The sequence below is a fragment of the Geotrypetes seraphini genome, chromosome 11 (assembly GCF_902459505.1).
Source record: "Geotrypetes seraphini chromosome 11, aGeoSer1.1, whole genome shotgun sequence".
Classification (NCBI taxonomy): domain Eukaryota; kingdom Metazoa; phylum Chordata; class Amphibia; order Gymnophiona; family Dermophiidae; genus Geotrypetes; species Geotrypetes seraphini.
Genome location: NC_047094.1, coordinates 5,195,967 through 5,220,031, shown reverse-complemented (window position 1 = coordinate 5,220,031; position 24,065 = coordinate 5,195,967). Strand labels below are relative to the sequence as shown.

The 24,065-nt window shown below is 40.8% G+C and overlaps 1 protein-coding gene across 3 annotated transcripts in view; it reads right to left on the bottom strand.

Annotated features, from left to right (window-relative positions):
- MEIOB (meiosis specific with OB-fold) overlaps positions 1–20,414 on the bottom strand; it is a 53,680-nt gene extending 33,266 nt beyond the window's left edge. For 2 of the 3 annotated variants that reach the window (XM_033962535.1, XM_033962537.1), the window contains exons 1-9: positions 20,310–20,414; positions 18,539–18,615; positions 15,117–15,174; positions 11,449–11,580; positions 9,419–9,491; positions 7,596–7,791; positions 3,830–3,930; positions 2,005–2,057; positions 1,816–1,911 (exon numbers count right to left, since the gene is read on the bottom strand). In XM_033962535.1, the coding sequence (XP_033818426.1) occupies positions 1,816–1,911; positions 2,005–2,057; positions 3,830–3,930; positions 7,596–7,791; positions 9,419–9,491; positions 11,449–11,580; positions 15,117–15,174; positions 18,539–18,607 (778 nt within the window). In that variant the 5' untranslated portion in view covers positions 18,608–18,615; positions 20,310–20,414. The remainder of the gene's footprint in view (positions 1–1,815; positions 1,912–2,004; positions 2,058–3,829; positions 3,931–7,595; positions 7,792–9,418; positions 9,492–11,448; positions 11,581–15,116; positions 15,175–18,538; positions 18,616–20,309) is intronic. The other variant, XM_033962536.1, reaches the window with a different exon arrangement.
- Positions 20,415–24,065: the final 3,651 nt, after the last annotated feature.

Here is a 24,065-nt window from a genome sequence, read left to right as displayed (position 1 = left end):
GGGAGGGGAGATAGTTTATGGTATAAAATGAATGTAGAGTTTCAAGTGAAGAATGTATAGTATGACTTGAATTATTGTACACTTGTTTGCATAATGTAAAAACGAATAAAGATATTTAAAAAAAATAAAAAAAAAAAAGAATATTTTGTCAATGGATCCCATATTTTCTTAAAATTTTTTATATTTCCTTGTTGTAATGCTAATATTTTCTCCATTTTGTATATGTGACACACCGAGTTCCACCAGAATGTATAATTTAGCTTGGTATAATCCTTCCAATTTTGTGTGATTTGCTGATTTGTCTTTTTCAAGGACTGTCCAAGTGCCTGAACATTGTTTAAAAATGGGAAAGTCTATCCAGGTTTAGCCAGCTCTCCCAACTCCCCCATGTACCTCCTCCCAAGAAACGGCCACTGTAATTGAAATTTTGGGCAGCTGGCAGTTGCAGTGAGGAGAGCCTATTGCTGCCGGTCTGCACTGGAAGCTACCTCTCTGCAGCAAATTTCTGTTCCTGCGTAAGCAGAACTTGCAGAGAAGGCAGCTTCCAGGTCAGGCCAGCAGCAGCAGGCTCTCGTCATTGTTACTGCCAGCTGCCCGAAGATTCAATTACAACAGCCGGCCCAGGAAGAGATACGTGGGGGGAGTCATGAGCTAGAGAGCAACATCGAAAGAGGGAGGGGACAGGGCTGGAAAAACAGCATGGATGGAGGGGGATTGGAGAAACATTATGGAAAGGAGAAAGCACTAGATAAAAGAGCAGGGTAGTGCTGGATGGGAGGGAAGAGCAGAAGAAGTAGTGCTGGATGGGAGGGAAGAGCAGAAGAAGATGTTGGAAGGAGAGAGAGGAACACCTGTAAAGGGGGGGGGGGTAGAAGGAGAGAGAAAGAGAAAAAAAAAGAAAGAAAGAAGCACCCACAGGAAAGGGGAGTTGGAAGGAGAAAGAGAGAAAGAAGCACCTGGGGGTGGGAGGTTGGAGGAAGGGAGAGTGAGAGAGAGATATGCACTAAAATGTTACAGAGGATGGGAAGGGGGATGTTGGTAGGGACATGCATCCTTTTTGTCTTCACAAATATAGTAACCCTAGAAACACAGAAACATGACGGCAGATAAAGGCCAAATGGCCCATCCAGTCTGCCCATCCACAGTAACCATTATCTCTTTCTCTCTCTGAGAGATCCCACATGCCTATCCCAGGCCCTCTTGAATTCAGACACAGTCTCTGTTTCCACCACCTCTTCCAGGAGACTGTTCCACGCATCTACCACCCTTTCTGTAAAACAGTATTTCCTTAGATTACTCCGGAGCCTATCATCTCTTAACTTCATCCTAGGCCTTCGCATTGCAGAGTTTCCTTTCAAATAAAAGAGACTTGACTCATGCACCATTTACCTGAACAGACTGCAGGTGTTTCTAGGGTAGGGAAATGCAACAGTACATGTGGTTTTGAAGGGAAAAATCCCATGCAGAGAAAAAAAAAATCAGGTAGAGTCTCTTCTGTACTTTGGGTAATTTTCAAAGGGAATGCACATGCATACATTCTGCACATACTTTGCACTAATTCTGAAAGAGAAAGTATCCACTGACGATCCACAGCTATTTGAAAACCATCCCCATCTGCGGGTACATGCTAACAAAAGCAGCACAGTGTTCAGCTAAGATATTAAAGACAATCTACCAGGATGAGTAAAAATATGCTCATATAATTTTATGTTCACTGATTCATCTTGATTCTCCCCCCCCTGAACATGTGCATTTACTTTATAATTTATGCACTCCAAATGAATGTGTACATTGCAAGCTGTAAGAATATCCTACCTGGATTGGCTGTGATTATGGTTTTAGATATTACAGTGGCCACCATGGAGTTTCGGAAGTTGTCGTAATTTATTCTTACATCTGATGCAAATATTACTACAAGTAAAAATGCAATAAGAATTCATTACATTGAGCACTTTACACGGAACTAAGAGAAAAGTATCAAATCTCAATGCTAGCCTAAGATACCTGTCTCTCGGGGCACCCAACTCTCAGCCAGCTGAATAGATTCATTATCCCAACTAAATAAACAAACAAAAAAAGAAACACATATTTTCACAGCCAGTAATAACACACTAGATTTGAACATGCCAGTCTCATTTTTCTGAAATGCTGCAGGTTCCTTCCCTGCCAGACCTCTCGGTGCACAATAAAAAAAAGGAGAATTGGTAGGGGGAGAGGGCAAGGAGGCAGAAGGAGGAGGAAGACAATTTGTGAAAACACTGTATTATTAATTTGTTAGTGGGCCCTGGACCAGAAACCCAAATACAGATGGTTCTGATAACAAAATGTTCATTCTGATGCTTAGAATTTTTTTTTGCCTTTTGTCCTCCTTTTGTGCAATTTACTAAAACAACAGTAAGTTGTCCTATGTTTCCAGCACTAAACCTGAGTATGTGTACCCAACAAAATATGCAAGAACACAGGACCAGCCTAATGGAATCAAGCAATGCAGTCAGAGTGCTTTCAATTCCTAACTCCTCTCACCTTGGGTTCTGCATCCCCAACCCTCTATGTCATGTCTATCTGTCCAAGTTAGGTTGTAAGCCCTTCTGAGCAGGGACCATCTATAAATGTTAGCCTACCTCTTTGAGAGTGTTTTCGACTCCTCTCACCTTGGGTTCTGCATCCCCAACCCTATCTGTCATTTCTATCTATCCAAGTTAGATTGTAAGCTCTTCCGAGCAGGGACTGTCTATAAATGTCAGCCCACCTCTTTGAGAGTGCTTTCGATTCCTAACTCCTCTCACCTTGGGTTCTGCATCCCCAACCCTATATGTCATGTCTGTCTGTCCAAGTTAGATTTTAAGCTCTTCTGGGCAGGGACTGTCTATAAATGTCAGCCCACCTCTTTGAGAGTGCTTTCGACTCCTAACTCCTCTCACCTTGGGTTCTGCATCCCCAAACCTATCTGTGATGTCTGTCTGTCCAAGTTAGATTGTAAGCTCTTCTAAGCAGGGATTATCTATAAATGTCAAAATGTACAGCACTGCGTACACCTTTGAGCGCTATATAAGTGATAAGTAGTAGTAGTAAAGACCTAGAAAATATTTCAGAAAATATAAAAAATTATCCATCTTACTGTGTGCCCTAAGCTTGATAAGAAGGCATTTTCAAGCACACTTGGATAAACTGCCTCTACATGTTACATCTTATGCATTGTAGAAGGAAGCTCTCTTTGGCATGATGCAACTATTACAGTCCACTCTGGGCTCCGTCTTGGTGGGGGCACTGACACCCATCCTCTTCGACCCCCCCTCCTACCCAATCCCCCTGCTGTACACATGTGCCCCTTCCCTTTCCTTGCCCCTTTTTCCTGGCGTGAGCAGTATCATGAACTAGCTGCCCGCGTCGGTGTTGGCTCTCTCTGACGTCACTTCCGGGTCCTATACCTAGGAAGTGACATCAGAAGAGACCCAACACGACGTGGGCAGCAAGTTTGTGACACTGCTCGCACTGGGAAAATTAAAGAGGTATGGGGGAAGAGAAGGGGGGCACTTGTGCAGCAGGGGGGTCGGGAAGGAGCGGGGGGGGGGGGGCAGGGGAGGATTGCTACTGCCCTGGGCACCCCTCACCTTCACTACGCCACTGACTACAGTAAATGTTAGCAGTCAATTTTAGACACTGAGATTGTGCTCCACAAACCTCGGCTTAGGACTGATGTTCATTATCATGGTATGCAGAAAATGAACCCATTTGGAGACACAGAATCCATCTCATTTCATATAACTGTTACACATCTTCCATTCAATTCATAGTCAGTATTTTTAAATGGGCTTGAAAAATAATTCACCATATCATTGTGAATGAAGACACTGACTCATCGAACAGCTTCACTTCACATCTCTGACCTTTTCTTCTGTCTGAAGTGGTGAAACACTTTGGCTCTCCGACCTTTAAAAAACAATTTTAAAAAATCCATTACTCTTGCTGGAAAATGTATCAAAACATCAAGAATGTTTGACACAAAAATTATAAAAATGAAGGAGATGCTGACCTAAAACAGAAAAAAAGCCAAGCTAATATACTCTTACACTGACTTTGTATACAAAGACATCTTCTGTTTACTGTGTAATATTTCAAAGATTATGCAGGAGAGCTAGTTTATTTTTCTCTCTTTCATACCATATAGAAAAGTCCTTATTTGAAAGCTTCTTTGTACAGCTTTTGCAATTCACCTACATGATGGACAGTAGTAATGTAACTGGTTCTTGCCCTGCGCCTGGTCATTTGTGACATCAGTCCAATAAAAACGTATCACCTTATTTCCTTCATGTTTTTGTTTCATTTCTATATATGACATTACAATCGACCAGCAAAAATAAAATGTGTAATATTATTCCTAAGTGGCTTAAAAATGTATAAACTATGACGAGACATTGAGATTTTACAGTACTGTATACTTCTGGTAGCCATATAGGACAGGTAGTAGTTTTAATGTGGTTTGAGCATGGAGGATCAGTGAAGCTTGCCTTTGAATCCCCCTTTTCTCACTGCTGTACCTTATGCAAGTCACTTCACCCTCCATCGCCTCAAATACAAATTTATGGGTCCTTTTACCAAGGTGTGCTGCTGAGCAGCAGATACTAAATGCTAAGCCCCCGCCCCCCCCTTCTGTTTCTATAGGTAGCTCGGCATTTAGCATGTATTGCTCGGCAGCGCACCTTTGTAAAAGTCCGCCTTAGATTGTAAGATCTCTGGACCAGGGAAACAGCTCACATACCTGAATGTAAATCAGCTTGCGAATAAATTTGGAAAACAGAGGAAAAAAATCCAAACCAAGTTAAGAGAGGGAATATTGCTTCTTGCTATGTGTACATATGACTTATTAGGCAAAGAGGCTCATTTTCAAAGTACAGCAAAACTTTGGTTTGCAAGCATAATTCGTTCCAGAAACATGCTTGTAATCCAAAACACTCGTATATCACAGCAAATTTCCCCATAAAAAATAATGAAAATTCAAGACCATTCATTCCACAACCCAAAAACTTCAATACAAAAGAACCATCAGCTCAGTTGTGATGATGTGATGTGCGTATACTGTACGTTCTTGTATCGCAAGACCTTGCTTGTTTGGAACAGTCCCTAAACTCCCGCAGCGTCAGAGAGAGAAGAACCATCGGCTCAGTTGTGATGATGTGATGTGCGTATACTGTACGTTCTTGTATCGCAAGACCTTGCTTGTTTGGAACAGTCCCTAAACTCCCGCAGCGTCAGAGAGAGAAGAACCATCGGCTCAGTTGTGATGATGTGATGTGCGTATACTGTACGTTCTTGTATCGCAAGACCTTGCTTGTTTGGAACAGTCCCTAAACTCCCGCAGCGTCAGAGAGAGAAGAACCATCGGCTCAGTTGTGATGATGTGATGTGCGTATACTGTACGTTCTTGTATCGCAAGACCTTGCTTGTTTGGAACAGTCCCTAAACTCCCGCAGCGTCAGAGAGAGAAGAACCATCGGCTCAGTTGTGATGATGTGACGTGCGTATACTGTACGTACTTGTATCGCAAGACCTTGCTTGTTTGGAACAGTCCCTAAACTCCCGCAGCGTCAGAGAGAGAAGAACCATCGGCTCAGTTGTGATGATGTGACGTGCGTATACTGTACATACTTGTATCGCAAGACCTTGCTTGTTTGGAACAGTCCCTAAACTCCCGCAGCGTCAGAGAGAGAAGAACCATCGGCTCAGTTGTGATGATGTGATGTGCGTATACTGTACGTTCTTGTATCGCAAGACCTTGCTTGTTTGGAACAGTCCCTAAACTCCCGCAGCGTCAGAGAGAGAAGAACCATCGGCTCAGTTGTGATGATGTGACGTGCGTATACTGTACATACTTGTATCGCAAGACCTTGCTTGTTTGGAACAGTCCCTAAACTCCCGCAGCGTCAGAGAGAGAAGAACCATCGGCTCAGTTGTGATGATGTGATGTGCGTATACTGTACGTTCTTGTATCGCAAGACCTTGCTTGTTTGGAACAGTCCCTAAACTCCCGCAGCGTCAGAGAGAGAAGAACCATCGGCTCAGTTGTGATGATGTGACGTGCGTATACTGTACGTTCTTGTATCGCAAGACCTTGCTTGTTTAGAACAGTCCCTACACTCCCGCAGCATCACAGAGAGAACCATCGGCTCAGTTGTGATGACATGAAGCGCATATGCTGTACGCACTTGTATCGAAAGATCTCGCTATTTTAGAAGTCACTACATTTCTTCTCTTCAAAATCACAGGTCTTTGGAACGACCTCACCACCCCGCTGCGGAACCTGAGCTCCCTTCAGTTATTCCGCAAACAACTGAAAACCTGGCTTTTCAGCAAATTGTAGCTCTATCCTTCCCCCCTTTCTCTCCCCCCTTCTACACATAAGTTCATGTCATCCTTTTTCTTCTTCTCTACCCACTATTTTAAGTTCTTGTAAACCGTGTCGAGCTCCATTCTCATGGAGATGATGCAGTATATAAACTTAAGGTTTAGATTAGATGACGCGCGTATACCGTACGTACTCATATAGCAAGACCTCGCTCATTTATCAAGTTAAAATTTAATGTTTTGCTTGTCTTGCAAAACACTCGCACACCAAGTTACTCTCAATCCAAGGTTTTACTGTACTTAGACACATAAAGTACCATAGGTACTATAATATTTTGTATGTCTAAGTGCTTTGAAATTGAGCCCCAGTATTAAACAGGAGAAAGTGAGCTGGTCCAATGGGCTAAAAAAAGTGCCATGTGCTGGATTCAGTTCTGCTTATCAGGCTCAAGGGGGCCTGGAATTCTGGGGAGGCAGCATTTCCAGAAACAGAGAATTGCATTAAATACATTATGATGATGTTTGTACTCTACAATTACCTACGGGAAACTGGGCTAAATTAACCACTGGTCTGACCCAGTAAGGCTATTATTATTTTCTTATGATGTCTTGGTCTAATGACTCTTTTAGTGTACTTATAGATTTGGATTAGATTTGTGGGTCAAGCTCTTGTTCCTCAAAGCACAGACTTCACAGTCCAGGGAAAAGGACAGGATCTCAACTCGCAGGGACCTAATGGGGTCCCCCCCCGAGTCCTATCCGGCCAGGAGGGAGCCCAAGCCCTCCTGGCCTCTCGCCCCCCACCCCCTACAAGATCGGGCAGGATGGAGCCCAATCCCTCCTGCCCAGGCGGACCCCCTACCCCCCACCCCACAGGCCCTCCTGCCCTCGACACAACCCAACCAAACGACCGCCCCCCGATCTCCAATCGGCCCTCCCTGCTGACCCGCGACCCCCCGCCAACCCCACGACCCCCCCACCCCCAATCCCATCCCCCATACCTGTTAAATGTTGGCCGGAGGACAGGTGCCAAGCCCGCCCGTCCGGCAGGCCAGCCGGCTCTGGAATGGGGCTGGATTGGCCCAGGCGGCTGAAACTCTGCCCACAGGTGGGGCCTAAGGTGCCTGGGCCAACCAGAATAGGCCCGGGAGTCTTAGGCCCCTCCTGTGGGCAGGGCCTTAGGCAAGTGATCAGACTGTTAGGGATTGTAGATGAAAAAAAGAAGCTGTTTCACTTTGCTTCTTGTAACTTACCAACCTAACTGCAGCAAGAACATTTATGACTTTGCCATCAAGACTTTGCCCATTTTCCACAATGTCACTCAGGGAGTAGTAATCATGAGACTCCTTCGTAGGTAGATGTAATAGCGAAAGCAAGCTGGGCTCCACTTCACAGCTGGCACGAATTTGGACAACTGAATGAACCTCACTGATCAACAGCTTGTAATAGCTAAAACCAATAAAAAGAAGCAAAAAAAAAAAAAAATCCTTACATCAATGGTTCTCAACCAATGTGTTGGGACACACTGGTGTGTGAACAAAAATTTGACAGACAACATTCTTGTGCTTTTCTTAACAACTATGTGTGTGCTGCAAGTTGGAAAGTTGAGAATCAGGAAGTCAGGTACTTGGAATCGCCATAACTGTTCCTACTACTATCACCAGTCCCAAATGAACATGATGCAGCCCGCCTCTCTCTTCCATCCTGGCAGATATCAGCTTTGCATATGTATTTCCCTTCCACTATTGTTAGCAACAATTAAATGATATAGATGGCTTTTTTTTTCCTTTGTTCAGTTACAAATTGTAGTGTTTAGTATGTCATGCATGTAAATATTTTCTGTCAGGTGTGTCACAATAGAAAATTGCAAACCACTGCCTTACATTAAACACATGCTGCCTGCTAAATAGCTTCTAATTAATTTATTCTTTTTTAAAATTGTAGGCAATGACACATTTATTTATTCTGTTTTCTATACCATTCTCCAAAAGAGAGCTCAGAATGATTTACATGAATTTATTCAGGTACTCAAGCAATTTTCCCTGTCTGTTCCAGTGGGCTCATGATCTTTCGAACGTACCTGGGGCAATGGGGGGATTAAGTGACTTGCCCAGGGTCATAAGAAGCAGCATGGGTTTGAACCCACCTTGGTGCTGAGGCTGTAGCTTTAACCACTGCACCACATTTTCCCCTTGCAATCTTTCTTTTTATAATAAGTCATAAAGTCATTTGATTTTTCTAGTTTTTTAAAAACTGATATAAATCTGGACGCCAGACAGCTCTGATGCTTTTCACTTGTGTTAAGCATCACTTCCGCAAGGAACACAGCCAAAGAAAGCATGCAACACACAGGTATTCAAGCATTAAACTAGCAAGGGTGTACATTCTGATCAATGTTCTATTTTACAATTTTCACCCCTAGATGGCAGTCTTAGGACATCAATAAAATATGAAAGCCAGTAAATAAAAGCAGCACCTCATCACATATCAGTTCACCATGTTGGGATTTTGTTTACTATAGGAAGGTTTCAATTTAGTGAGCAGAAGTGTACTTTCAGAGAAATCTATATGGAGTACCTTGATAAAAACCCAATATTTCAAAGAGCACAGGGAAGCAAGATATTTTAGTAGCTAAGTAGATTATTAAAAATTTGCTAAGATATGAAAAAACACCTGGATGTTGTATTTATTGCAAGAAGCACAGGAAGATGGCAAGGCCAGAAATAATGTACCAATGCAGCTCCCGAAGCTTAACACAATAACAGATTCTAGACATACTTGCGACCAAAGTAGAGAGTAGGGGTTAAGAGCAGAGGTTTGTGTGCTTATCTACCTAGAGTGGAAGAATTGTAGCTTGTCAAAATAGATGGGCCAGTTTGGTCACGTTCCAACTGTCATTTACTATGTATGAGCAAAGGAAAATGGAAGCTTTGATTTTCTTTTGCTCTCTGGAGGTAAACTAAATATATTCTTGCATTTTTTAAAAAAGTACATTCCTATTGCATGATGTTCACTTCAACATGAAGATAGAATATGTCTCCCTAACAAATATCTTTGATGTCTTCTGACCAATTACCTCGGTGTTGTGGGATTGAATTTTTCTTCTCTTTCAGTATCTTTTGTTTGCACTAAGGGATTTTCAATTATAACTGAAAAAAGCATATTGTTTAAAGATATTAATGGCAAAGATGACCATGTTCATTTAAACACCAGAATGTTATGATATTATTATTGTACGATCAACGCTGCTACCATTTAGTTTAGGCCTGCTGTACCTAAACGTTCACTGCTTCAACAGTTTTCAGGTGGTATATAAGAAATTAACACCGGCTTTTACAAAGCTGTCATGGAGGTTTTTACTGCGGGCCAGCAAGTAAATGCTCCTACGCTTATATAATTCCTGTGAGCATCAGAGCATTTACCTCGCCAGCCCATGGTAGAAACTTCTACTGTGGCTTTGTAAAAAGAGCCCTAAATAAATGTATAGATTATCTGGATAGCGGTTGACTATCACCATTATCCAGATCACTTTTGTAGCCCACCCTCAGTCTGCCCATTAACCATACAGAAAGTATCAGGCCAGTAAGATGGATTTTCAGCCCAATATTACCCATATATCAGACAAAAATCCACAAGCACTCAACTTATACATTTAGCAGTCCCTGTGAACGTACAATTTGATTTGAATATTGGCCCCTCTAATTTTACAAGGCATTTCCAAAGGTAAAACAGTATTTTATACACAGAACTAGGCTTTTAAGCAGACTGAGTGAAGGCATTCCTGAAGTGAGCCTGATTAGAAAATATTTTGATGCAGATAAAAGAAGCCAGGAAATTGTGCATGCCAAAGAACAGTCATAAATATATGCAAGTAAATTCTCTGGAGTCACTTTCAAAAGCAGAACTTTGAGCATACTTTCATTAAAAAAATTTGCCAATGACCACACATGGCAAAGTGTATGCATGTACCATATACACATATGCATACAGGGATATATTCTATAAATGGTGCCGTAACTTAATTGGTTTAATTGGCATGGTAACTGACTGTGTCATTTAAAACCAATTAAAATGTTGTTAAAAATAAAGTAGGTGTCCGCAGGCACGTCCAAAAAGGGTGCCGCAATTGCGTTGAGGCGGCTACCACCATCTAAGGTCAAAGTAGGCATGGTTTCTGCTGGAAATGACCTTACACACCACTAGGCACCTCTGTAGATGTGATAGGTGCCGGGAATATAGGCCTTCAAAATCCTGGCCCACGTTACCGGTGCCTTTGTTTAAAGGTAGGTGTCATTCTGCAAACGGCACCATAGCGTGATTGAAACGCAATCAGCGGTGTTTTTGTAGACTGCCACTGATGTAGGCACTGTTTGCAGTGCGTTCCACAGTGCATTCTTGTTATCCGTGTGTTCCGTATTCACAGATTCACTTATTCATGTAAAATAAAGTATAACCTATTTTTGCTTATTCACGGCCTTGTGCAGTGTGTTCCCATGAAGAGCTATGTGCGAGTACTGTTTCACCAAAAGACTGTTATGTATATATTGCACTTTATAAAATACATTTATAAAATGCAGAACGTAAAAAGCAAAGCTGTTCTTTACAAGAAAGATACTCAAAATGAGTTTATGGTGTTAGTGAACAGGGTTGCAAAGGAACAACGGTCATGTTTTTGGTATTGACAGGGTTTTCTAGGAACCTAACTCCGGTGAAGAACAAGACATTTGAAAGATAATTTTATATTGAATGCATAACTCATGTGGATGATTTTGAAATGTTCATATTTTAAAGAAAAAAAATATGTGGCTATATTCAACCAAACTGAACAATTTGCTTCTAGTCTACAGACCAATAGGGAAAAGTTTATCCCCCCCTTTTACAAAACCGCAATAGCGTTTTTTAGCGCAGGCCGGCGTGCTGAATGCTCTACACTGCTCCTGATGAATGTCCAGTGCAGCACAGAGCATTCAGCGCACCGGCCTGTGCTAAAAACCGCTATCACAGTTTTGTAAAAGGGGTGATTAGTGAAACCACAAAATTAACTATAAATTTCAGAATAAAACGCACTAAGCAGAGTACTGTACGAGAGAATAAATGGCAACTTACCACAATCACCAACTCTGAAACTTTCTGAGAGAGATTTAATATACTCTTCTTTTCCCCAGGCAAATGCATTTATAAAGTAAGCTGGAGAATCTCTAATGGTAAAACTGAATGTGTACCTTTCTGAACCAAAATCTAAAAAGAGAAAAACTTGATTTGAGTTGTTCATAATTCAGTCTTTACAGTTCATTAGAAAGATTTCATATTGCACATAGTTGGTCACACTGTTCCTCTAAAGTATTTTTTTTTTAAATTCTTTATTCATTTTTAAATCTTACATCAAGTGTACAAATTATAAAACATAATAATTAAATACATCACTTGTATTTCTTACTAGAATAACATCAAAAATATAAATTTATACCATCCCCCCTTTTCTTTAACATTTAATCAAAAATATACAAATATAAATATTGTTTTCTATTAAATAAACCTATAGTAAATTTTAAAACACCCCTCCCCCCATTTGCAAATAAACTTTCAACAGAAAATGGTGTCTATTCATTACAGTAAGATGTCAATGGCCCCCAGATCTTTTTAAATTTATTATAATTCCCATTTAGAATAGTAATTATGCTTTCCATTTTATAAATGTGACACAATGAATTCCACCAAAAGTTATAATTTAATCTACTGCAGTTTTTCCGATTATTAGTAATATCCTGTCATAATCAATAAGAGTTTATTGTTGTTTGACGAAATATGACTCTTTGTTCTCATTGACATACTGAATTACATTATAAAATATGAATATAAGTATGATATATTGTACTTAAAGTGTTCATGAAGAAAATCAAGTGTATATTTATAAGATTATATGAATTTTTCTGATACACTTGTTGTAATATGCAAAACTGAATACAGAAATTAAAAAAAAAAAGACATACCGAATAAAATCGTGTCATATGATAGTGCTACATGATTCTCTAATAAACAATTAATTTGGGACCAAATTGATTTCCAAAAGGCCATGATAAAGGGACAATAGAATAATAAATGATCTGGAGTCCCTACTTCAAGTTTACAGTGCCAGCATCTATTAGACTTAGAGCTGTCTAACTTTTGTAATCGAACTGGGGTCCAAAATGCTCTATTCAACTTGTCTCATAGATGCTGACACTGTACACCTCATCCTCCAAGACCAAATTCATGGCCTTTGAGTCGCAGAAATTTGATGCTTAATCTCAATGCTCCAAATATCTCTGAGGCCAGTCTTTGGTTTTTTATTTATAAATCCTGTTATCAATTTATACCACTGTGCGGCTTGGTGTCCCAAGAAGTCCACCTGAAAGCATAAGAATTCCAGACTATATCGATTACTAAGATTTTTCCATTCCCTCCTGAGTGGCCTGCTTCAGTTGCAACCATTTAAAACTTTGTGTTTTATTAAGACCATATTTTTGCTGCAACTGTGAAAAATCAAGCAGTTTACCATTCGAAATAACATCATCTAAAACCCTTATACCTGCAATAATCCAATGCTTCCAGACAATTTTAAATCCGCCAATTTGAATCTTGGAGTTAAGCCAAATGGATTGATTTGTTGACTTATGTATTGGGTTAGGTGTTAAATTGCTGACATAACGCAAAGTTTTCCATATATCCATTAATATTCTATTATCGTTATATTTTCTAGGCATCTTAATACTGAGAACATGACATAAATGTAAAGGGAACATGAGTCGCCATTCCAAATATAACCAATCAGGGATATTTTCCATGAGCTCTGGGAGGACCCAATACATACCCTGGCGTAAAATATAGGCTTGATGGTACTTATAAAAACTTGGGAAATTTACCCCACCCTCCGTAATTGATTTTTGTAGAGATACTAAAGCAATTCTAGGTCTTTTGCCCAGCCAAACAAATTTTGTAAGAATACCATTTAATTTTTTATAAAAGGACCCTTGGAAAAAAACTGGTATCATAATCATTTGGTAACAAACCACAGGCAATATCATCATTTTAATAATTTGAACTCTCCCCCACCAAGAAAGATGTAAAGGATTTCATTGCTCACACATTTCTGTTACTTTCTTTAATAAAAGTTTTTCATTCTCTTTTGTTGTGTCTTCAAGTGTACTTTTAATCTAAATTCCTAAATACTTTAATCCATCTTCCTTCCATACAAAGGAAAATGAGTCAAATAATCCTTTAGTACAATGTAGGTTAAGTGGCAGAATTTCTGATTTACTCCAATTTATCTTATATCCTGAAAATTTTCCAAACTTCTCTATCAATTCAAGCAAGCATGGAATGGAAGTTTCTGGATTCCTCAAATAAAGCAGTATATCATCCGCATATGCAGAGACTTTATATTCCCAGTCTGTACGAAGAATCCCCTTTGCTTGTTGAATAGCTAATAACAAAGGTTCTAATACAATATCAAAAAGCAAAGGAGATAATGGACAGCCTTGTCTAACCCCCCTCCGCAAGTTAAAACGCTCTGATAAATGATTATTAATATACAATCTTGCAGATGGGGAGCTATACAATGATTGAATCATTTGTATAAATCTAGAACCTATACCAAACCATTCTAAAGCTTGATACATAAAGGTCCATTCCATCCGATCCAAAGCTTTCTCTGCATCCAAGGACACAGAGAAAGCTGGTTCATTCATGGCTTTTGTTAAATTGAACATATGAAAAGCCAACCTAGTATTATTAAATGAATACCTCTTAGCAACGAATCCAGTTTGGTGCATATCAATAATAAAAGGGAGAGCCTTAGCCAAACGTAAAGCCAATGTTTTAGCTAAAAGTTTTCCATCAACAATAATTAGTGAAATAGGCCTGTAGTTTGAAAACAAAGTTGAGTCTCTCTACAGTACTTTTAAACAAGCAGCCCAGAATAGATAGTTTGTTTTCTCAACAGACTTGAATGTTTGCAGAGATAATAAATAACTGTATTGCACTTTAGATGCATTTACTAAAGCTAGTAAACAGTGAACTTCCTATTGCCTCATGCTTGTCAGTGACTACAAAAATGAACCAAGTAGGAATTGTGAAGGCAGATTTCTGGTGCTCATCTTCTCTGGCTGGTCTCTTAATAGCTCACAGTGCTTAAATATGCTTGTATTTCTTTCTTTTTTTTTCTTTCTTGCAATTGCAAAAGCATCATACAAATAAACTAGGGTACAAAAGAAAAATAGTGCTCTTACAGACAGCCTTTAATACTGAAATTGTTTACTTACTTTTTCCAAATAAATATAAAGAGGTAAATAGATAAGAACTTTGGTTCTTGCCAACCACGAGAAACTTTACTGTTGCTATAATCCTGTAGAACAAGTCACTGACCCTGCCATGACACAATCAAGTTCCCTCGGTGGCATGCTGAACTCAGTTTAAAAGCCATAATAGTACAATTTGGATAAATGTAACTTTTTTTTTAGTTCAAGCAAACTGTGCTCATTCTTCCCCCCCCCCCCCCCCCATATATCATCCACTATCTCTTCCAGTTATACAATTTGGGACTTTTGTTTTTATAAGAATTCAAAGTACGGCTGGTTTCTCTAACTTCCTATTCTCAGATCCACTTTACAGAGCATTTTAAGGGTTCACAAACTTTTCCTCAGCATTGTAATATGTCACGTCATGGTCCTTTCTTGACATACAAGCTTAGAATTTAACAGTTTTTAAATAGGTTAGTAAATCTAACTAAACTTAACTCTTTCTGTCTGGAAACCCTCGGACATCTGTTTTTCCAATTACTATGCCAAATACACTCTGAAATGCAAAAAGTAAGACACAGACGTATGTGGTAAATTAGATTTCATATACCTGTTATACTTATAATAAACAACTGGGGAGGATAATTTTTACTATTACTATTTATTTGTTTTTTTTTATTTTGTTGTCATTTTAACACTGTGTATGTAAGCCATGTAAACCATTTAGTTTTAGGTGGTATATAATTTTTTTAAATAAATAAATAATTGTTCTAATCTATGCATGTAAACCGTTTGGATCTTTTTGGCTGTTATAAAGTTTTTAATTAACAGGCAGTGGCTTACCTAGCATATTCTATTTGACACCTGGGGCTGATAATTTTTAAACACTCCTTCCTCTTTATAAAAATATTATTTTTAGTAAAGCTCTACAAGTCACACAACAAGGGTGCACCTAGGAAAAGGCAGCCTTTTAAATACTGCAGTGAGCACTAGAACATCAATATACCCATTGTAAAACTAAACAAGCCAGATTAGTACAGATCGATCCTACACAGTCTTTTTCATACCCATAGAACACAGATACACCCTCACTCAGTATAGAATAAGATATCACAAACTAAGGGCCCCTTTTATCAAACTATGGTAAATGCTGTGATGCTGATTCAATTCTTATAAGTGTCAAGAGCATTTATCTCACCAGCTCGCAGTAAAAAGCTCTACTGTGGTTTGATAACAGGGGCTTAAAATTAGAAATATGTAGACAAAAGTTAAACTGAACCTCCAAGAAGCCAGACTCTATATAGTGCAACACTACAAAACCAGAAACAGTGATGCAACTGTGCAAAATATAAAGATTGTTTGTTTATTGTGAGCTTCTATACTGCAATTCAGAGCGGTTTGCATGAGCTTCTGTAGAGGTGTTACAATACATGGGCTCTAAATTTGAAAACACTGACAAATAAAAATCACCCGTTTATAAATAAACAAACAGAATTTTTTTTTTAAATCTTTTTCATTTTCAATCGTACATCAAGTGTACAAACATCAAAACAGTACAATTAAACATATCTTTCTACTTTATCTTATAATACATAAAATTACCACCCTCCCCTCCCATCATTCCCTCTACAAACAGAAATACTGTAAATGGAAAATAAGATAATACCATTTTACTCTACTATCACATTTTTCAATAAGTTTTCCTGGCCAGATTCTGCAACCAGTGTTGGTATTGGCCAGCACCGGTTGCACAATCACAGCCAAGCGAAACGTAGGCGCCTTTGTCTGACGTGAATTGCGTCTACGGAAGCGCCTAAGTTCATTTCTGGCATTAACCACACCTGTAGGTACCTCCGTAGATGAGATTCGGGTGACTATTTTTTTTAATGCAATTTTAATTGCTTTTAAACATGTTGCTTAAAGGCAAATAAACCAATTAAGTTTAACGATGGGGAGATTACCCGCTTGACAATAACGAAACATCCATTGCAGTGGAATAACGTTTACCACATTCTCTGGCAACAAATTCTACATCAAGTAAAGATTTTTTTTTTTCCTCGGATTTGTTTTAAAATGTTCTCTTTAATAACTTCATTGTATGCTCCCTAATCCTCATCCTTTTGGAAAGAGTAAAGAAGCAATTTGTGTCTACCTGTTCCACTCTACTCTGCTCTGCTCTGCTAAGACTGAGGATAGTACAGTTTCTGGAATCCAATGGACTACAGGACCCAAGCCATAGTGTTCCAGATGAAAGCCTTGCCAGACAAATCTGATCAATTTCTTTGAGCTTGATCAGGGGAGAGCACTAGATGGGGTGTACATAGTTCTGAATAGGTGTCTAATAAACCAGGCTCACTTGGTATGAGCCTTAAAAGTGACTAACTGGATGAGAAACCAGCTGAGTGGGAGACCACAAAGCAAAGTGGTAATCAGAGTTCAGGATTCAATGGAAAAGGGGTATTACCAGTGGTGTGCTCTAGGTGTCAGTCTTGGCCTGGTTCTTTCTAATACTTCCATAAGCAATATTGTAAAAGATCAATGGGAAACATTTGTCTTTTGGCACATGAAACCAAGATCTGCAATAGGGTGGACATCCTGGAAGGTGTGGAAACTATGAGGAGGGATTTAGCAAATAGTTTAGTTTCGTGGCTAAGACTTAATGGATTTAATTGGGCTTGTAGCTAGATAACTTAAGAGATTCACTACCAACAGAAAGATTAATTCTGGGGCAATCTTGATATTTCTTGGAACAATTTTACTTAGTCAGGGTAATGGGGATATACTAGTGGCATTGAGTAGTAGCCTGGATATACTTTGTGGCAACAAAATTAAGATATGAAAAATGAATGTACAAGACAAACATCATGTGAAACTATCCCATTTCGTCTACCCATTGTCTTTTGAGAGTGGCACAGGGGAAACTGAATATCCCAATAAATGAGAAGAAAATAATTCAGCTATGATGTAGTAATTCTGTAAAACACAGGCATTCAGATAATAGCCAATACTACTAGACACTGTCTGCACTCTACAGCCAATGGAAAAATGCCTCCGATGTTTACATTGATATATCAGAATTTCAGTGCTGACTTTGTACAATCGTTTCCATCACTGTTCAATTAAAAAATAAAGCATCATCATCTCATGCTTTTAAGCAAAAATTGCTCAGTCACTACAATCCTCACTGCTACACTGGGTAACAGTGCTATTAACTTTCCTTTCCCTAATATGTAAAAGAAAATTAACAATTGTGCCATTAGAAATAGAGAAAATGAAGGCAGATGAAGACTATGAGCTCCTTTTACTAGCATGCAACACAATGCCGTGCGTGCTCAACGCTAACACTTCCGTTAGTAAAACGCTAGCGCACCTTAGTAAAAGGAGCCCTGCTATATGGCCAATCAAACATTTCTGCTGTAAAATAATATAGTTACATACAATTCCCCTCAGGGCTTGCATTTAGGGGAAACAAACAGGGCAGGTGCCCTGGACCCCACAGCTCCATAGGGCCCCATGTTTTGGGCATTTCTTCCCCTTCCCCTCCCGGACTTCCTTTCACAGGGGGTTGCTGATGCATCAGCTATTCTGATATACTACCAACTGTCTCAAAGCCTTCCCTCTATTTTACTGCTTATGATCTAGCTAGATACTTGGGATCTGGGTTGGCCATTGTTGGAAACAGGATACTGGGCTTGATGGACCTTCGGTCTGTCCCAGTATAGCAATTCTTATGTTCTTACCACATTCCACCAAGGTGAAAACAGGAAGTCACATCAGAGGGGGTGGGCTGTGACAGAAGAAAAGCTTTGGGGCAGCTGCAGACTGTATATCAGTCTGTATATCTGACCTGAGCCCCAGGAAGTCTAAAACCTGCCCTGATTCCCCTACAAGAACAATGGCAAAATAACACTGAGACTTACAGGACGAGACAGATTTGGATGCAAATCTAGCAAGGCCACGAAGTTCTTTCCTGAGCTGATGCATGCCATTCTTTCACCTGTAATGCACAAGATATAAAAGTATAATAAAGCATTCATATTAAAATACACTGTCCGTGTCTGGCAGAGTTTAGTCACATGGAAGCATGGAGAAAAATCATAGCATTAGCACACACTAAAAATATGCTGTGGACAATAAAATTACCCTTCCTCTTACAGCATAAGTCTCTTGCTACCATGAAAATCCATGTGAGAGGAAGGGTACATGCAAGGCCTGTACCAAGTCCAGTCTCCCTCCCCTATTCCTATGATTTATCCCTTGAATGTCTTCTTTTCTTTGCTATTTGTATTGTAGTTCTCCCCTCATCCATTTTATTTAACAGTGGATCAAGTCCACGTTTCTTGTTTGTCCTTGTCTATAAATTGTAAATTTTGTAACCCATTTTTATTAATGTAAAACACCTAGAATCCAAGATAGGTGTTCAAATTTTTAATAAATTTGTACAAGCTTTGTTTGTATATTACTACTTTTGAATTACAGCATTTAAATGGCTTCTGTATCATCTCTCCTTTCCTCTAGTCCAGTGTCTCGCAAAATTTACCAAGCTGTGGCACACTAAATGTGTTGGCCATGGCTCAAGGCATCTGGAAGTGCGCGGACGTTGACACAATGACATCACACATGCACCATGGCCCTTTAACGGGGCCCTGAGACACTAGTGGGCAGTGCTAGAAGGGAAGACAAGTGGAGAGGAGAGGTGCTGGCACCGGCTGACTGCCTACCGGATGTGCCTCTTGCCACAAGAGGCACATCCAGTAGGTAGTCGGCCAGCACCTCTCCTCCTCCTTGGCGTCTCATGGCACACCTGGAATCTTGGGTGGCACAGTTGGTGATACACCGCTCTAGTCTAAGGCATACATATTCAGGTCATCAAGTCTTTTCTCATATCTCTTTTGGTGCAGCACCCCCCCTACCCCTCCTCCCGGTGGTAATAGGAGGTTCAGGGCCACAGCTGAAGGACATCCACTCATTGAGACATCCGGATTTTACTTCCATTGTTTTCAATGGAAGTAAAACCTGGATCAGTGGCATAGCGAGGGTGAGAGGTGCCCCTCCCGCACGCGCCCTCCCCTTCCCCGTACCTCTAGTTGACGTTGTTGCTCAGGGCGGTCAACAATATGCTTCTTATGACCCCATCGGCTCTCCCTCTGATGCCATTTCCTATGCACGACACCCAGAAGTGACATCAGCAGGAGAGCCGATGGGGTTGTGAAGAACATGTTGTTGACCGCTGCGAACAACTTCAACTAGAGGTATGTGGGAAGGGAAGGGGGCGGAGAGAAGAAGGGGTGTAAAATCCGGACAGCTTAGACCCGCCCTCTTCCGCTGCCTGCTTCGGTTGAGCCGGAGGCAATCCGCACAGGCGGGGATGCCACGTGATGACATCACATGCACGCTCCCGTGCACGTGATGTCATTGCGTGGCATCCGCGCATGCGCGGATTGCCTCCTGCCCAATGTGATTGGGAGGAGGCATTTAAAAGCCATCCGGACCCCCGGACATGTCCTCAAAAGGATGACATGTCCGGGGAAATCCGGGCGTCTGGTAACCCTAAATTTGGAGGCTCCCCCCACCCCCCCTCGAAAGACAGGCACTTTATTCTCTTCCACCCCAGGTCTTTTAGGGAGAGAAAGTGTTCTTGCAGAACGTCTACGCTTCAGCCCTCAGCGCAGAACCAGGGCCTTGGCCTACATTTGACTGGAAACGGCACCGAATCCCCAACCCCGCTCGTCCACCTCCTGCCTTCTGTTGGTTTTCATCTGGGAGGGGGCGGGGCTGCAGAGCCGCGCGCCTCCCTCGCGGGCTCCCAGAGTCTCCCGCCTTTTGCGCTCCTCACGTCCTGTCAGCCCTCTGCCGCTCGCGGAAGAAGGGTTGGGGGCGGGACCTGGCCGATGGAAGGCCGCCGCGCGCGCCAGCGCGAGGTGGTTGCTGAGCTCGCGCGCCTTTTCTGCTTTGGGGTGGCGGTTGGTGTGTTTTTTCGCGCTGTTGACTGAGTGGAGGCGCGAGGGAAGACAGTCTCAGCCCCTTCTCTACAGAAGACGTGGGGAAGGGAGGGAGTGTACACACCAGCCTTTGGAACAATTGTGAATACATTAAAACATAAAGAGTCCTCAATCTGGCTTGAATTATTTGGTGTGTATGTTTTAATAAATGCTCAATTGTTCCAAAGGCTGATGTGCACACTCCCTTCCCCACTTCTGATGATGTTTCCCTCTGTTATAGGTGGGGTTGTTGTGTAATATATTGGCAATTTTCTACCCCATTTAAGTGGCCATAGGCTCCCCTCTCTCAGCCTCTATCACAAATAACAGGGTGGCACACTACCTCCTCAGCACCCTGAGGTGGGTTCAAATCCCATGTTGCTCCTTGTGACCTTCGGCAAGTCACTTCATTCCCCATTGCCCCAGGTGTATTAGATAGATTGTGAGCCCACCTGGACAGGCTGAGAAAATGCTTGAAGTACCTGTATGTAAACCGCTTTGAGTATGGTTATGAAACTACAAAAACGTGGTATAGAAGTCCTGATCCCTTTCCCTGATGTCATAATGCCTGGCAGAAACCCAAAGAGTAGCAACATTCCAGAGCTGAGATTGTGATGTCTTAATGCCTCATTCCACCAATGCCTAAACGCCAACCTCATCAGTGATGTCACAATGGCTTCATTGTTCAATACTTGGCTCACTTCTGATTGGAGGAGAATGTGGCCCAGTGATTAGAGCTACGCCTCAACACCCTGAGGTTGTGGGTTCAAACCCTGTGCTGCTCCTTGTGACCCTGGGCAAGTCACTTAATCCCACCATTGTACATTAGATAGATTGTGAGCCCACCAGGACAGACAAGGAAAAATGCTTGAGTACCTGAATAAATTCATATACACTGTTGAGCTCCCCTGTGAGAACGGTATAAATGATTAAATAGCATACTATGTACTTCTAATGTCAACGCACACTAAAACATCTTCATAGACATTACAGAGGACAAACACAGGTAGAAAAGACCACAGGCTTGTGACATATGGTATTCAAAATACATGAAAGATATCTGTGGATTAGGTTGTTTCACAAACTTTGTGTTAAGTGCCATTGACTCCTATTCCTAATGACTTGATGAATTACTGATCTAAAAAGAAATCAGTTTTGTGCTAGTCCATTAAGATCCTTCAGCATCATCCCCCATGGTTGTTTTCAACATATCCAACCATCTGGTTGCAGGTTGTCCTCTTCGCCTTGTTCTTTCAATCTTCCCAAACACGATGTCCTTTTCCAGTGATCTCTTTCTTCTGATAGTGTAACCAAAATAAAACAGTTGTAACTTAATTTGGGCTTCGAGTGACATGATCTCTTCCAGAATCGATTTGGTTGTTCTTCTGGCAGTCCATGGCATGCATAAAATCCTTCTTCGGCACCAAAGCTCAAATGAGTCAATCTTCTTTCTTGTTTCTGTTAGTGTCCAGTTTTCGCATCCATAATTGACCACTGAGAAAATGAGTGCGTGGACAAGTCTTTCCTTCATTTGATGTGTTATTTCCTGCCTCTGAATACTTTGTCAAGAGCCTTCACTGAAGAGAGATCAAGTGCTATTCTGTGGAGTATTTCTTCTCTGCTAGTTCTTTGTTTACGAAAGAGCCCAGGAGATTGAAATCCTTGACAACTTCTATTCAATCGCCTTCAAGCTCAAAATCATCATTTTCCATGTTCATGATTTTCGTCTTGTTTATGCTCAGTTCTAATCCCATATTATGACTTTAGACTGACTTTTCTCAGTAGATACAGCATGTCTTCTTTCCAAACTTTAGACACATATTTTAACATCTTTTATCTTAGCTATACAGTATATATCATGTTAATAGTCTGGAGTGTCAAATTTCTAAGAGTACCACACTTATGAGATTTCTAAATTTGATATGAAACTCACCTGCAACTAGCCTCAAAACAGCAACAGTAGAATAAATTGGATTCACAAAGTGTCTGTTCGCTTTATGTCCAATAGCAGTCTGACAGAAGTTATATATTCTACAAGTAGAAAGTAGTGGGTATTCTTTTCTTTGAAAGAGATACAGAAATTTGCTATTTGTTTCCTAGGCAAGGTCATCCAAACCATCTCTTTCCCCTTGGTACTCTGGTATGACTTCCAGAGGCCTCATTTGTTATCATCCTAGTGCAATGTCATCTCTTTATAGACAGGCTGTTTTCCAGTGCCCCTCAGTCTTTCTGTTGCTCACAAATCACAAGGAGAGCAGCAGTCCCCAGATATAAAGCATTAATGCAAAATAGTTTGTTGGTTATAAAATAAAATGATTTGCATAAGTTCTTCTTGTTTCCTGTTGGAGCAGTCTTTCAACCTAGCAACCCCAAGACTCCAACTACACTTCTCCCTCCATATTCGCTGTGATAGGGGATTAACAGACCCGTAAATACAGAAAAAACGCGAATAAATTTTTCATATGTTATTCACTGTTTTCTATTAAAAACCATCGTGAATATGGTGAAACCGCGAATAACATGGTGGGAGACCTGGCTCGTTCCTGAAGGAGAGGTAAAACACGGTGAAGAAAGTGCCAGGCCAGGAATCAGCAATTTTTCTTTGTAAACACTTGGAATTGGCAATTTCTCTATGCAAGCTGATGTAATTGAGGGGGGGGGGGAGGAGGAGCCAGCAAGCTAATAACCGTGAATAATCGAAACCGCGAGTACGGAGGGAGAAGCGTATGTTCTAATTTTCCTCTGTTGATCTCCACATGCCTTATGCAGTATGCGAAACCTTCCTGTGATGAACATAAAAGCAATAGTAGTTTGAAGGCCCCCTGTGAGTTTCAGAGCAGAGGGGAATAAACTCTAACCCTCCCCTTTTACAAAAATCTAGCATGGTTTTTAGCACCGGCTGCAGTGGTAACAGTTGCGATGCTCATAGGAATTCTGTGAGTGTTGGGGCTGTTACTGTCACAGCCGGCACTAAAAACCGTGGTATGGTTTTGTAAAAAAAGGGGGTGGGGGTGGGGTAAGAGGATTATTCACCAAAATACTTAAAATCTAGATAATGTGTATATAAATAAAGGGGTTAGTTGCAGTGGTTGGCATGAGTAAGCCTGAAGCTGTGGCAGTGTGCAGGAGTCAGCCAGAGATAGTCTTGGGGCCGCTATTACTAACTAGACCCCAAACAGCAGTAATCCAGATCTATTGATTTTGATTTACTTTATTTTTATTTGATATTTTCCCACATATCATAACATCAAGTGGATTACAGTAAAACAACCTATGTAATAATAATAAAAGCTTTATTTACATCTCGTCATACCTTTCAGTTCAAGATGGTTTACAACAAGAGAGGCTGCATGAATACAGCAAAGTTACACCATGAGCATGAAGTAGTTGGAAACAAACAATATACCAGAAGGTAGGAGCACGCAAGTACATAAGCACATAAGCAATGCCTCCACTGGGTCAGACC